This window comes from Montipora capricornis, chromosome 10 (assembly GCF_036669925.1).
Source record: "Montipora capricornis isolate CH-2021 chromosome 10, ASM3666992v2, whole genome shotgun sequence".
Taxonomy (NCBI): Eukaryota; Metazoa; Cnidaria; class Anthozoa; order Scleractinia; family Acroporidae; genus Montipora; species Montipora capricornis.
The window spans coordinates 15172248-15186125 of record NC_090892.1 but is presented as its reverse complement, the minus strand read 5'-3'; the positions used below and the strand labels follow the sequence as shown (position 1 = coordinate 15186125).

The window sequence follows — 13878 nt, the reverse complement described above, 5'->3', positions numbered from 1 at the left end:
GGTAAGGAACTGGGTTCCATCTTGTCACGTCATCCGGATAAAGAAAAAAATTCCGGATTTAGCGTCCGAAGGGTTCCGGATTGATAACGGATTTTTAAAAAGACCACTCTGGAAAGCGTATTCAAAAAGTTCTGCTTTGCCGGATATGTGTGGAGCAAGGTACATCCAGAAAGAAAAAGTTGCAGATTAAAACTATCCGGATACGTGCAGACGGGGCCAGAGTAGAGTAATTTGTATTTTGTATGCAGGTTACATCAAATATAAAAATTGGGTTGAACTTAAGGCGGCGAAATACGAGATACAAAATCCCTCAACTTGGCGAGCAACATTGTTTCGTTGCAAGTTTGGGTCGATGTTTCCCGTTGTTCACCTTGCATGATCAACTTTTCGTGCAACAAAAACATTTGTTGCGGGTTGAAGAAAGTTGTTGCGAAAAGTTGAGCGCGGGTCTACTCTCAGCAACAAATTCGTTTTTCATCAAGCTCACAACTTGTCGCGCAGCAAATGTACTAGCAAATCAACCAATCAGCGCCCTGCATTTCTTCAACCCGCAACAAATGTTTTTGTTGCGGATCAAGTTGATCACGCGAGGTGAAAAACGCGAAACATCGACCAAAACTTGCAACGAACCAATGTTGCGCGACAAGTTGAGGGTTTTTGTATCTCGTATTTCGCCGCCTTTAAGGACGATCGCGCCAAAATCATCCTACTCTGAGATTTTCTTCATTTCTTGCTAGAGTTAGTGCATAAAGTACTTACTCAAACATGAAAAACAAATTGGGGGTCACCAACTTTGCTTCGGAGAAAATGGCAGTGGAAAAATGCCTTAATTTCGAGAAATCGGTCATAATGGCGAGATGGAGCCTCATCTGCTCATCCATCGAAAATCATAAAAATAAACTGTTAGAGTGAAGGTTTCCGTGCATAGGTTTTTAGGAGTGGGATTTTTAGATAATTGCATGCCGCTAGGGATGTCGTAAACAGTAGAGTTCGTCCTCGACGACCGTTTTCGTAAGCTCTATCCATTGCAACCACTAACGGAATTCGATGGCACGAGGAAAGAAACTGTTAAAAAATGATAACTTCCTACGGTGAGAATTTTTTCATTTCATCATGTTTTGTAGATAGTAAGTAAAGTAAGCGATTCATGATTAAAAAAATAGGGGTCACCGTCGATCTAAACGAGTAAAATCTATGTGATTTTGCAAAGCTCTTGGAAAATTTAGTTTGTCACATTTTTGCGTGACCCGTCGGGGAAGGACTGGAACCCAAGAGCGGATCGATCGTTGAAGGGATGAAAGGTTTGGTTAGTATTTTGTATAATATCTCTCCATTGCCGTCATGCTCATCTTCTGGAGCGTGGTTTTTGTGAAATTTAATCCCTTGTTGTTTCCACGCAGGTCCGCACTATTCAAGCGGACGAGGAAGAAAATACTGCTCTATTTTCACGAAAGTAAAGGAAAATAACTTCAAAAACATGCATTCGTTTTGAACTTAAGTTTGTGGAGTAATAAAAACATTAAAAAAGCAGCCCCATTAAATCTACGCAACGGTTCGTCTTCGAGTTTTCCAAACTTTCAGTCACCACTCGATCAGCTACCTTTTCCAGAGCTTTTCCACCCTCCCGCTCACTTTTCTTTAACGTTTCATGATGATTCGGAAATAAATGTGCCATTATTTTGCCTTCCTGTAATTTTTTCCCCGGCGTTTTTGTTGCCATGTTATTTTAACTAATGCTTGAAAAATATTTATGCAAGTCAAGTAGACTAGTGCACGACTGATAAAACAACGCAAATATCATTCGTGCAGTAGTCTACTTGACTTTCATAAATATTTTTTAATCAATTTTGACTGATCACGATCTTCTCTGATCCAACGCTGTGCAAGACTTATCGTCCACGGTTTTTGCAAAGGTTTTAAAACCTCAACTTTAATTACCAACCTCGAAGTAATGCGTGACATATTACAGTCGCGTTACCTGCGCAGTAACGTTGCGCACAAACAATTAGCGCGAACGTCCTTAAGTGTAAAAATCTAATTATGCGGTAAATAACCTTTGTAAAACAATATCTGGCCTTGAGTGTTATCGATAAGGCCATAATAAAATGAAAATACAAATCGTGGACACCTCCTTTTCTCCCAACGTCTTACGTCGATATTGTTATATGCAAAGAGCAAATGGAGAACGTTTCGGGAAGGATAAGCATTACTCACCGAAAAATGGGCGAAGGGATTGTTGAGCAACGAGCTTGCGTGGCTGTGAAAGGTTGTTTTTACAAGCGGCGTGCAACCATCGGGTTATGGTTGCTAAGCACAAACGTAACATACGTTCGACTTTATACATCTTACCTTGTTATCCACCGATCGGCGTGGGGGTAACTGTGATAGTTACTTGCTTGGTAATCGTACCCAGTACGTTCGTTGCTGTGCAAACATAGGTGCCAGCGTCAGCGAGCACCGCGGCAGTAACGGACAGCTCTATACCGGTGAGTTTGGACTCCACGTCATAAAAGGAAAGGATTGAACTACGGCCAATAGGGAGCCCACCTAGCAGGATTTAATAAAACCGGTCTTTTACTTGGTTGTAAACATAAGCATCGGTCTTTTAAAATATTTCTAGGATTTTGAGTGTTTCAGAGCTTCCGTAGCTAGTGGACAAAACAAAACTCACTTGTCCGATAAGTTTCCGACAGGAGAGTTTCCCGTCACGAAAGGCAAAATCAGCAATTTAGCAGTACGTAAATTAATTTTCTCGTTTTTTTTCTTTGGGGGGGGGGGGGGGGGTTTCCTTTGCATAAGATGATGAAAAATTAACCTTTTTATTTACCCACTGAGCCAAAACCCTATCGTCACATTTAATACTTTCTTTAATATACCACTATTTTCTCTCATTTTAAATATCCATTTAACCCTAATTTGGTAACTTCCGAGACTCCTTATTGGTGCATCTTGTAATATCAAAGCTTTTCGTTTCACGCCTCTCGCAAGCACTTGCCGAGAACTTTTGCCCGGGTATGCCCCATTAGATAAATTCTCAACTCATAGCCACTTTAGTTTATCCATTTCAAACTCACCGCCGAGCTTGCTCCACGTTGCAGTCGGCGAAGGACTTCCCTCAACATTGCACAAGATATTGAAGGTCACGTTCTCGTTCACAGAAAAGTCAGTATTCGGCACTGTTTCCGTTATTTGAACTGGAGCTGTGGGAAAAGGAAGAAAGGAAAGGAAATTTATTTAAGTGTCTAATCTTCTAGCGCTGTAGAGCACTAATCGGGGACACTGTAAATTGAAATTAATTAGTTAACGCAAATCAAATCAAATTTTTGAGGGGAAAACCGGAGTACCCGGAGAAAAACCTCTCGGTGCAGACTAGAGAACCAACAGACTCAACCACATATTGGTGGGAGGCGAGTGCTCTCACCACTGCGCCATCCCTGCACCCTGGCAGAAGAGAACGGATACAACATTAAAATTATGTACAAAATTAAGTTAATTAATTATCAGTATCTTTTTGTTATACCTGTCAATCATAGAGTTCGTAACGTTTTGATGAAATCTGGAAAAAGGATTAATCTACTTTACATCAAGAGGTATTGAATTCCAAAGTTAAACACCAGAAAAACAAAGAGAACGAATACCATATTGTGTGGTCTGGACTTGGTTTATAAACAGGTTATCATTATTTGATTGACGTGTATAATATGGATGAGCAGAGGATATTGTCTTGAAGTAATCAGCAAAACAAGATGGAGTTAATTTATGAAACCACTGATAAACAAAAGAAAGAATTTCAATATGAATTATATCACAAAATCTTGACAAGATTCAGGGATTTGAGCAAGGCTTCTGACTGTGATGCGGGTTCAGAAAATGTCATAATCCTGACTAAACGCTTTTGCAAAGTGGTCAAAGGATTTCGGTAGGTTGGGTATGTTAGACCCCAAACATGGACACCGTAAGTAAAAAAAGGATAAATTAGAGAATTAGAAAGCATTTTTAATTCATCATTGTTAACATAGTACCTCAATTTTGAAACGATTCCTACAGTTTTTGACAGTTTCATACAAAGCTCATCAATGTGATTTTTCCAAGTTAGATTAGCATGAAAAGTAACACCGAGATATTTAACTGTAGATACTTGCTGAATATTTACCCCGTTAAATTTCAGGTTAAAAGTCTTATAAGGATTCAGATTTTTAGAATGAAAGAGAATGAAACTAGTTTTTACAATACTAAGTGCCCGTCGGTTGGATTTCATCCACTCAGCAACTGCAATGAGCTCATGATTTAGCATAAGTTCAAGATCAATCAGGTTCTTTTATGCACAGTATATATTTGTATCATCTGCAAATACGTGAAAAGTAAGTGATTCTGAGGCATTAGGTAAGTCATTAATATACAATAAAAATAGCAGGGGTCAAAGAACGGATCCTTGAGGAACCCCGCGAGTGATAGAAAGATGATTAGAGTCATGACCACTGGCACACACAAACTGTTAGATAGATATGATTGAAACCAGTCGTAGGCCACACCTCTTATTCCATAATGATTCAACGTATCAAAAGCCTTTTAATTAAATTCATTGTTATCAATGGAGTAGCGGTGAATAGATTTAGTGATGCATAAAAGTGTATGATTAGTTGAGCACTTCACCTAAAACCAAACTGAAATGGGTAGAGAAAGCTATGACATTCACGATAACTGTAAAGGCGCTTATTCATAGCTTTTTCAAATATTTTGCTAAATATAGATAGGACAGATGTAGGTCTGCAATTATCTTTGTCTTGTCTAGAGCCTTTCTTAAAGACTGGTGTAACTTTTGCTAGTTTAAGCTCATTAAGGAAAGTGCCACACAAAAAGGAATCCTTTAACAAGGATGAAAGAAGGGATTGGGAGACTAAATGGCCCAATAGATTTGCTATTGTCCATTTGAGATATAAAATCCTCAAATCGTCATTTGATGTAAGAGGAGAAAGGAACATCGACTCTGAATAGGTTCCCTTTAGAAAAGAGGCAGGAGAGCAGTCACCAGGAGGAATGTCCTTTCCAGTGTTTTTGCCCACATTTACAAGAACGTTGTTGAAAATGTTATCATTGCAGAGGGTTTGTCAAACATCTTTCCATTTTCTTTTAGGGTAGAAACAAAGTCAGCTTTAACTTTGCTATATTAATTATTGACCTAATTCCAGACCATTTTTTAAAAATATTATTACTATTGCATAAAAAGTAATTTTTTGAAGTAATTAGTCTTACTAGCCTTAATATCCTTAATCACGCTGTTCCTGTTTTATGCAGGGCTATTAAATTTGGATTTGGTTGTTTACACTTATTAATCCGAGAATAGAGTTTATCCCTGTGTCTTATCTTAGCAAGTATGTCTTTAGCGATCCACGGTTTTGTGCTTAACTTAATCTCATGCTTATAAAGTTTTTTTGCATGGCACATGAACGTTGATAAGATGGGAAATCTTATCAAAGAAAAAAAATCAAATTTTGCTGATGTATCTAAATCATTGTCAGAATACTGATCCAGTCAATATATAAAAAAATCATTGATAAATTTCGCTTCATTAAATTTAGAATAATCATTTTAAAAGTAATTAAGAATTTTATAATTAACTTTAATATTATCAACAATCAAAAATTGAGGAAGATGATCAGACATTTTTAGGACTAAGTTACCACTAATAGCATGTATGGAATATGACTTTGCAAATATATCATCAATTAACTTTCTGTTATTCGTGTTGGTTGTAAAATGTAAGAAAGAAAGAAATACGAGTTAAGCATTTGTAGGAAATCATTTGATTCAGGATTGTTTTCACAATTTAGTAGGTTAATATTAGAATCACCCAGAAGAAAAATATTCTTGTTTTCTCCAGTGAGATGAGACAATGTAGGGTTCAGAGTTAGAGGAAGGGTGCCTCTAGGTACAGCAACATAGATTATTTTTATTTTTAGTGTTAACAATTTAAACCCAGACAGTTTTAAACTCGTCATCAGTAATTCTCAGGTTAGCTCGTTTGAAGGTATTTAAGAGTGGCTGCCTGTAAAAATCAGACAAATTCTTAATTTCGCGGCAAGGGTCGAAAATTCGATTTGGCTCATATTTTCATGGTATATAGGCTAGGGCATTACAATAACTACTGGACAGTTTTTTCGGCAAAATATCCTTTTATTTGAGAGGAATTTGCAAATTACCAAATTCCGTTAAAATCGCCATGTCACGCACCATTTTATTAAACAACTTTGAGAGTCTCGCATGCAAAACGACATTATTCGTCCGTCTTTAGAACACTCAAATATTTTTGTGCAATGTTTAAATGTGTGCTTGGTCGATTTTAGTGAATGTTGTGCTGTCGTTTTGGGTGGAAAATGATTAAATTTCGAAGACATGTATTTCATTCACTTAGAAGTACTTCGTAAATATAGTTAATTTTCATCATGTGCGAAACCTTCAAATGGACTAAGCTTCTGCTGGTTGAATCGTAGAAGAATGGTCTACAGATTCCTGTAAAAATTTCTTTGGGCAAATGATTGTGAGCGACGCGAGAGCTTTTCAAAGTACGTTAAAAATGCAAATATTTGCCCTTCCGTCGTCAAATATCAATTGACTGGTTACCCATATATTTTAGCATGCGCCACATGACTTGACCCATATTAAGTTGAAATAGACACAGAGATGATAATTTCGAAATGTTCTAAGCTTATTTGCTGCATAAGGCAGATCCAAAAGCCGATTTAACGTGTTTTTCCCGCCATTCGGCACATATATAGCAGTACAGTTTCCTTCTGTTTACACGATGTCTGATCTACATCGCCAACTGTCATCGTATTTAATGGTCAAATACCATATTTCGGCGCATCTGATCGCCACTGCATCTAACTCAGCAACGGCTGAGTCATTTGTGGATAGTTGCTTACTTCGCACAGCGCCAAAATACTACCACATCTGAACGATTGCTGCTTGACCTTGAATACTTTGCAGCGGTTCGTCATTTGTTTGTCACGCAATGCTGTCATCCCAGCCTAGAGGGTAGGGGTAGGGCAATTTCTATCCTGATATATACGTAACCATTTTGAGCACAAAATCTTGTTGAGTGGGAAGAGAGTAAATAAAAGAATATAAAGAATGACTATTTTCCCTTTGTCTTCTGAGTTGTCTCCTGTTGTCATCTCTTACGCGACCCGCTACCTACATTGCGTAACACTTTCGGCTTAAACTCGTTCCTAGGTCTTTCCGCGCTGTGCAAAAGCAGCTTCCACAAAACCAAACAGTGCAAACACAAAAAGAAGTCGTTAGTCTTTTTTTCAACTTCGCAGAATTTGTTTTCGAATACTCTCGCGACAGTCGGAGACTTTTGTGCGTCTTTTGCAAAGTTTTTGTTTTACTCAAATAGGCCACGTTCGATATATCAATATTCTTACTTGCTCTGAGGCTTTAGGGATAATTATTTTGTAACTTTTTAAAGTTTCTTTTGTCTCTAAATTCCCGAAAGAGACTGGATACAAAGAAGACAACACCAAATATGGATGTTTGTCCTGAAAGCCTTGGGGCCATGTTAGAATATTGACGTGGCATATTGCTTTTCGCAACATACCGGTAATCATACCGTTACCCAACCCCGGTACCAAACGCATCATCTTGCGCGCGCTCGACAACAGACATTTTTTTAAAACTGACAAATCTTCACAAGCCTCTCCCCAATTTGCAGTTTTTCTTACGCGTTCGAAGTCACCCGATCTCCGCACGGAAACAAAATGTCACAAATTAATGCCCGAAGCGTTTTGTGAGATTCCGCCATAACAATTCAGAGCTGATGAAGGAAACCTCAGCTAGTACCTAGGTGCACCGCTGGATAAAGAAGGCGTGGCGACCAAAGACATACGACAGAGACTAAGTAAAGCCAGACAAACTGTCTACAGGTTGCGAAGAATTTGGGACTGTAACGAAATTAGCAGGAAGACGAAAGTTCAATTGTTCAAAACAATTGTCAGTGCAGTTTTGATGTATGGCTGCGAAGCTTGGAAACTCACGAAAACAGAAGCAAAGAAGCTGGACGCTTTCCAATACAAATGCGTGAAACGCATACTGAGAATAAGATGGCCACGGACCATCTCGCACCAACAAATCCAGGAGACCACAGGAGTGAACAGAACGAGTGATACGATCAGACGCCGAAGATGGAATTGGATCGGGCATATATTGAGGAAGAACAGAGAGGAGCACTGTGTTACAGCATTGGAGTGGAGGCCAGAGGGGAGGAGGAGACCAGGTCGACCAAAAACAACATGGAGGAGAATGGTTGAAGACGAAAGACGAGTAGCTGGGTGGCAATCATGGACGACTGTCAGAGCTTTAGCAGCAAACCGAAGTGGATTGAAAGAGAATGTCAAAGCCTTATGTGCCTTATGGCACGAAGAGATATAGAGATAGAGAAGGAAAGCCATACGAAAGACAAAGGAGACATTGGTCTAGACCGGGAAGAGCTAGCGCGTGGTGGGACTTCTTTGTGAATGTAGTGGTATTAACTGAACATTTATTTCACATATGCACAATCCTAGGTCCAACTCGTTCTTATCGTTTTCCAACGTTTCAGTTTGGACAGATGAAACCAATGGGAAAATTAAACGTTAGTGTGGGCGAAAATATTTTGCTTCGTTTTCTTCGAGATAAAAACGCGTAAGCTTTACTGTGGCCGGAGCCCGAGTTAGAGCTCTTTCGGGGCGGGTTTCGGGGATCTTCGTCTCATTCCCTTTTAGCATAAATCAACTAGTGGTTGAAAACTTTATCTAAATCCTCTTCACAGACACTTTGAGAACGCCAAGAGGCGGCCGTCATTAATTTTGTTAGCTGCTACACTAAATACTATCTATCACAGAATAGATAGTAGCGTAGCCAATCAAAGAACTGCACGCTAACCCAGACTAAAAACGGACGAACATTCAACAAATTGTTTCACTTATTTTACAGTGCGACGCGCCATACCGTGGCCACCGAACAAACATTTTTACAAGTTAGCTACTGATCAAGATACGCGAATTTGATTGACAGACACACCTCCATAGAAAGTTTCAACGCGCAAGAACCAAATGGAGGCTTGTCTGTCAATCAAATCCGCTCACACTGATTGGCTCACTTGAAAAAAATGTTTGTTGGGTGGCCACGGTAAGGCGCGTCCCAGTGTTAGAGTGCCCAATACAAAATATGGAAAGCAAAATACGAATATATCGAAATCAAATATTTATATTTGTTTTACATTTTTTTATTTGCTTGATTTTTTTATTATTATTATTACTATATACCCCTACCGGTGTAGCTACCCACTAAAAATGATAGCATTGCGTGACGACCAAATAACGAACGCTGCAAGATTGTGCTGCGGGCGCCGACACTCTTGGGAGCAAAGGTAAAAGGTCGCAATCAAATGTAATGTTTTGGTCAACTTGGTGTAGTACGTACAACGCAAACAACTATCCACGAATTGCTTAGCAGCTGTTGACTTAGGTAGATGCAGTGATGAAGATCACAGATTCATGATATTCGACCACTGATTACGTTGACAGTTGGCGATGTGCATTAGACGTTGTCTAAACAGAAGCAAACTTTGACCGCTTAAAGGCGACGAATCGTGAAAGAAACACGTTAAATCGGCCTATGGACCTGTCTCTTACTGCCAATAAGGTTAGAAAATTTCGAAATTATCATCTCTGTGTCTATTTCAACTTAATATGGGTCAAGTCATGTGGCGCATGCTAAGATTTACGTCTAACCCGTCAATTGATATTTGACGACGAAGGGCAAATATTTGCATTTTTAACGTACTTTGAAAAGCTCTCGCGTCGCTCACAATCATTTGCCCAAAGAAATTTTTACAGGAATCTGTAGACCATTCTTCTACGATTCAACCAGCAGAAGCTTAATCCATTTCAAGGTTTCGCACATGATGAAAATTAATTATATTTACGAAGTACTTTTAAGTGAATGAAATACATGTCTTCGAAATTTAATTATTTTCCACCCAAAACAACAGCACAACATTCACTAAAATCGACCAAGCACACATTTAAACATTGCACAAAAATATTTGAGTGTTCTAAAGACGGAAGAATAATGTTGTTTTCCATGCGAGACTCTCAAAGTTGTTTAATAAAATAGTGCGTGACATGGCGATTTTAACGGAATTTGATAATTTGCATATTTCTTTGAAATAAAAGGATATTTTGCCGAAAAAAACTGCCCAGTAGTTTTTGTCATGCCCTAGCCTGTCTACCATAAAAATATGAGCGAAATCGAATTTTCGGCCCTTGCCGAGTTGTGTTTGATAATTACGGGCAGGGACTCTTAAAGACTTGCTAGTATAAATCGCCACACCACCAGCCGCAGACTTTGAGGGTTGAATGTGAAGTGTGTAACCATGTAAGTTATTATGTTATGTTTTCCCTAGTTTCACTAATACCTATAATATGAAAAAGGAAGTTCAAGGATGCGAGGGTAATCTGCAAATCACTTAGATGGGCATCAAGACTATTTAGGTTAATATGAAATAGGGAAAAATAAGAACTGGAAGCTTGTAAGGTTAGTTTTTCAAAATCGGAAGGAAAATAGTACTTAAAATTGGATACGATTAGGTATAACTCGATTCGATATCAGACATATCTAAACTATTTAAGGAGGCTCGAAATAGTTCCTCCTTTTTTCAAACAAATAAACATATTATGTTTTAGATACAGTTAGGGTAATCATATCAAGACAAAATTTGGCCAGGGTATTCAGCACCCATCATAGATTTCTCACATCACATTTTTCTCCAAGGTAACGTTACCATGGCAACGATATGAGGCATTTCTTTGAGCTTTAAAATCAAGATATATTGTCTTTTTTGAAAAAAACGGGACGGTGAAATCCTGCCATTTAAAATTCAACAAAATCTGAAGGTCCGTTTTTCTGAAAAATAAGATTTTTTGAAATGTGATTTTTTCACCAACACAATTTTTTTTAAATTTGAAAGACAAACGTTTTAAATTAATCTAAGCTAACGTGCAAAAAATGAAAAAAAAAAACCACCGTCCGGAAGCAGAGATATAAGCGAGTAAAGTTGCAAAATCAGGGAAAATGAGGGGGCTCGAGGAGCGTTGCGTGACCACACAAAGAATGGCTGCGTAGGAGACTAACCCTCAGCAAGCGAATGGCAAAGGAAAAAAGCCATTTCAGAGTCAACTGTCAACAGCCAGCGAATAGGAATCACGCTAAAATTAGAAGCCATCAAAATAACTTCGTCAGTTCAAGGTAAAAAAGTAGTTTTAGTGATGTACTTTATTCCACTTTATCTCTGAAAACGAGATCAATCACATTTTGATGTATTTCATTGAAACAAGCCAAGTTGGCTTGAAAAAAGAATTGGCAAAATACGGTAATGCAACCAAGAAAGGACGAACTTCAAACAAGATCCGCTCCAACACTTAAATAACGTTTAGGTGCTTTAAACAAACTTCTGAGAACACAAGCTAGTGAAATTTCCCCCTAATTTTACGAGAACTCATTGCGATTACGTGTTTATAACATAAGGGCAAAATTTTCTTGTCACTGTCGAGGCACATCGAAAACCCTCCTCCCAGTAGAGCCTTTCTTAACTCGACGAGAAAGAAAGGACTCTGAAGAAATCGTATTTAGTCTTTCTTGAGTATGCGCAAGCCGTTGCTTGGTGACAGTCTCAAACCCAGGCCAAGTCTCGATCGCACTCCTAGACGCCATAGTGATTTTCGTGCGGAAGGCTCCATTTTGACCTTCGCCTTGTCAAAAATATGATGCGCGTGCCGCCTAAACCGGTTTGACCGGAGTGACTAGCCCAGAAAATTGGGCTGTGGCGACTGAAAAGACTTGACACATTTTCTGGAGAGCCTCTCTTTCCCGCTCTGTGGAGTTTTAGAAAGGCTCTCCTCGCAGGGTGATCGAAAACCAGCTGGGCAAACGGATTAAAAAAGCACTTATTCACTCGCATTTAAGAGCAAAACAAATCATTTTTTTCTTTATGTCCAAAAGTATACAGATAATTGTTATTTAATTCCAGTTGACAGTAAAAATTCGAGTTTCATTTCTGAGCAAAGGAAGAACCGATTAAACCACTTCTTAAAAATACGCATCCACTTTAACGCATCCGTAAAAATAACAAACGGTTTAGTGCCCACGGAAAATTTGTGGAGTAGCTTCTTCCACTAAGTATGAGCTATTACTGGTATTCTGTTTTGTCTTTGTCGTTCTCTCTCGCTCTCCTTTCGTTTCTGTTATAGGCATAGGTCCTCCAGGCATTATGTAATAACCTTATCAGAGCTTCTAAAGATATGCCAAATATTGTAATACAGAGAAAAAAGCAGCTCCAAGCAAATAGACCTTAATTCCGCTCAATGTTATACCTAATTCAAACCCTTTGGAAATAAAACGTTTTGTTACAGGTATTTCCATATCATTTAAATATGAATGCTACATTATCATGCAAATACAACACACAAAGAATCTTAATCCCGGGAGATTTGAATTAGGTACAACATTGAGTTAGCCGATTAGGTCTATTAAAACTAAACACTCAGCTTTAAGTTTATCCCTCCGATGCTTGACTGGAATAAAAAGATACCAATTCCCTCAGGTTTAGTCCTCCTTGCTTTCCTTAAAATGGATTCTTTCGCTTTGTAGCTAGTGAATTAGACTTGCCACAAATTGCTGCAAGTCCCGAGATGAGCGACGAAGTCGCCGGACCACCAATTTATCTGTTAGCGGAAACGGGCTTTGAGAAAGTCTACTAGTGAATTTGCATACAACTGTTCTCGGTTTCGAGGTTCCATCTTGCCTAGTAGGACGACCAGTACGATGAGCTCGGTCGATCTCAGGAGCGGGATCAAGGTCCAATTTCTCGACAAGCACGTTCTTAATTTTCTCTTCCGTATCTTCTACCTTTCATAACCCCTTCAAAGCGGAGATTGTTTCTTCTTACTTCGTTCACGCACTCACCGTTAATTTCTTCAGGGAAGCAGACAGAAACGTCCTTACTTGAAAAATTGTACAAATCAAAGTTACTTTACGAAATCATTTCGATGCTCCAGCGAGTGCTGCACTTACCAACACAATCATCGATTGATTTCCTTCCGGTGTAGGTGGTATTGGTCCCAACAGGGCATGGTTTACAAGTGGTCATTTGTTCGTTCTCTTGGTAAGTGCCATAAGGACACCTCTTACAAGGGCAAACACCATTGTTGGTAGAATATCTTCCTGCTCGGCAAATGGCTAGCAAAAAACAACAACAATAACAACAACAACAATAACCTCAGTCGCGCCATTGTTAATCTGGAAATAGCGTAAAACAACCAGGCAACTTCGCCCCGTCTTTTGAACAGAGGGTTCTGTCTTTTTGCCCAGGGTTGCTCTCATGCAATGGCTTTAGGGGCTTCGTAATATCTATTGTCTCAAAACGAGACTTAATCTTAAACGAGAACTACGTAACACGTCACTTTGAAGTTTGAGTACAGTCGACAGTGCAATTACTTAAGGAAATATACGCAGCCACGCATGAACAAAACAAAAGACCAAACCTCCTGAGTCTATTAGGTAATGTCCCGGTACATCGTGAATACTTTAAAAGCGGCTATGTCACGCAAATTGATGTAATTTCATGACACCCAAAATGCCCAAAAAATAGAATAAAACATTGCAATAACGACTTAAAACTGTCGAGCAACATAAAAGAAATATAGCAAAGGAAAGAGAAGCATGAATGGACAAAAATGGACAAGATTGAAACGGATTACATTTGGGTAATCTTGAAAAAAGTCTGCCCGACGATTTTTAAGTTTACGGCAAATCGCCTGGATAAAGTTTGTTTTTGCT

General features: G+C 38.9%; 1 protein-coding gene across 1 annotated transcript in view; it reads right to left on the bottom strand.

Moving 5' to 3' along the window:
• The window catches only part of LOC138019387 (uncharacterized), a 100010-nt gene that overhangs the window by 3237 nt on the left and 82895 nt on the right, over window positions 1-13878 (bottom strand). The window contains exons 42-44 of the mRNA XM_068866158.1: window positions 13114-13278; window positions 3075-3200; window positions 2350-2547 (exon numbers count right to left, since the gene is read on the bottom strand). Coding sequence (XP_068722259.1) covers window positions 2354-2547; window positions 3075-3200; window positions 13114-13278 — 485 coding nt within the window. The 3' untranslated portion in view covers window positions 2350-2353. The remainder of the gene's footprint in view (window positions 1-2349; window positions 2548-3074; window positions 3201-13113; window positions 13279-13878) is intronic.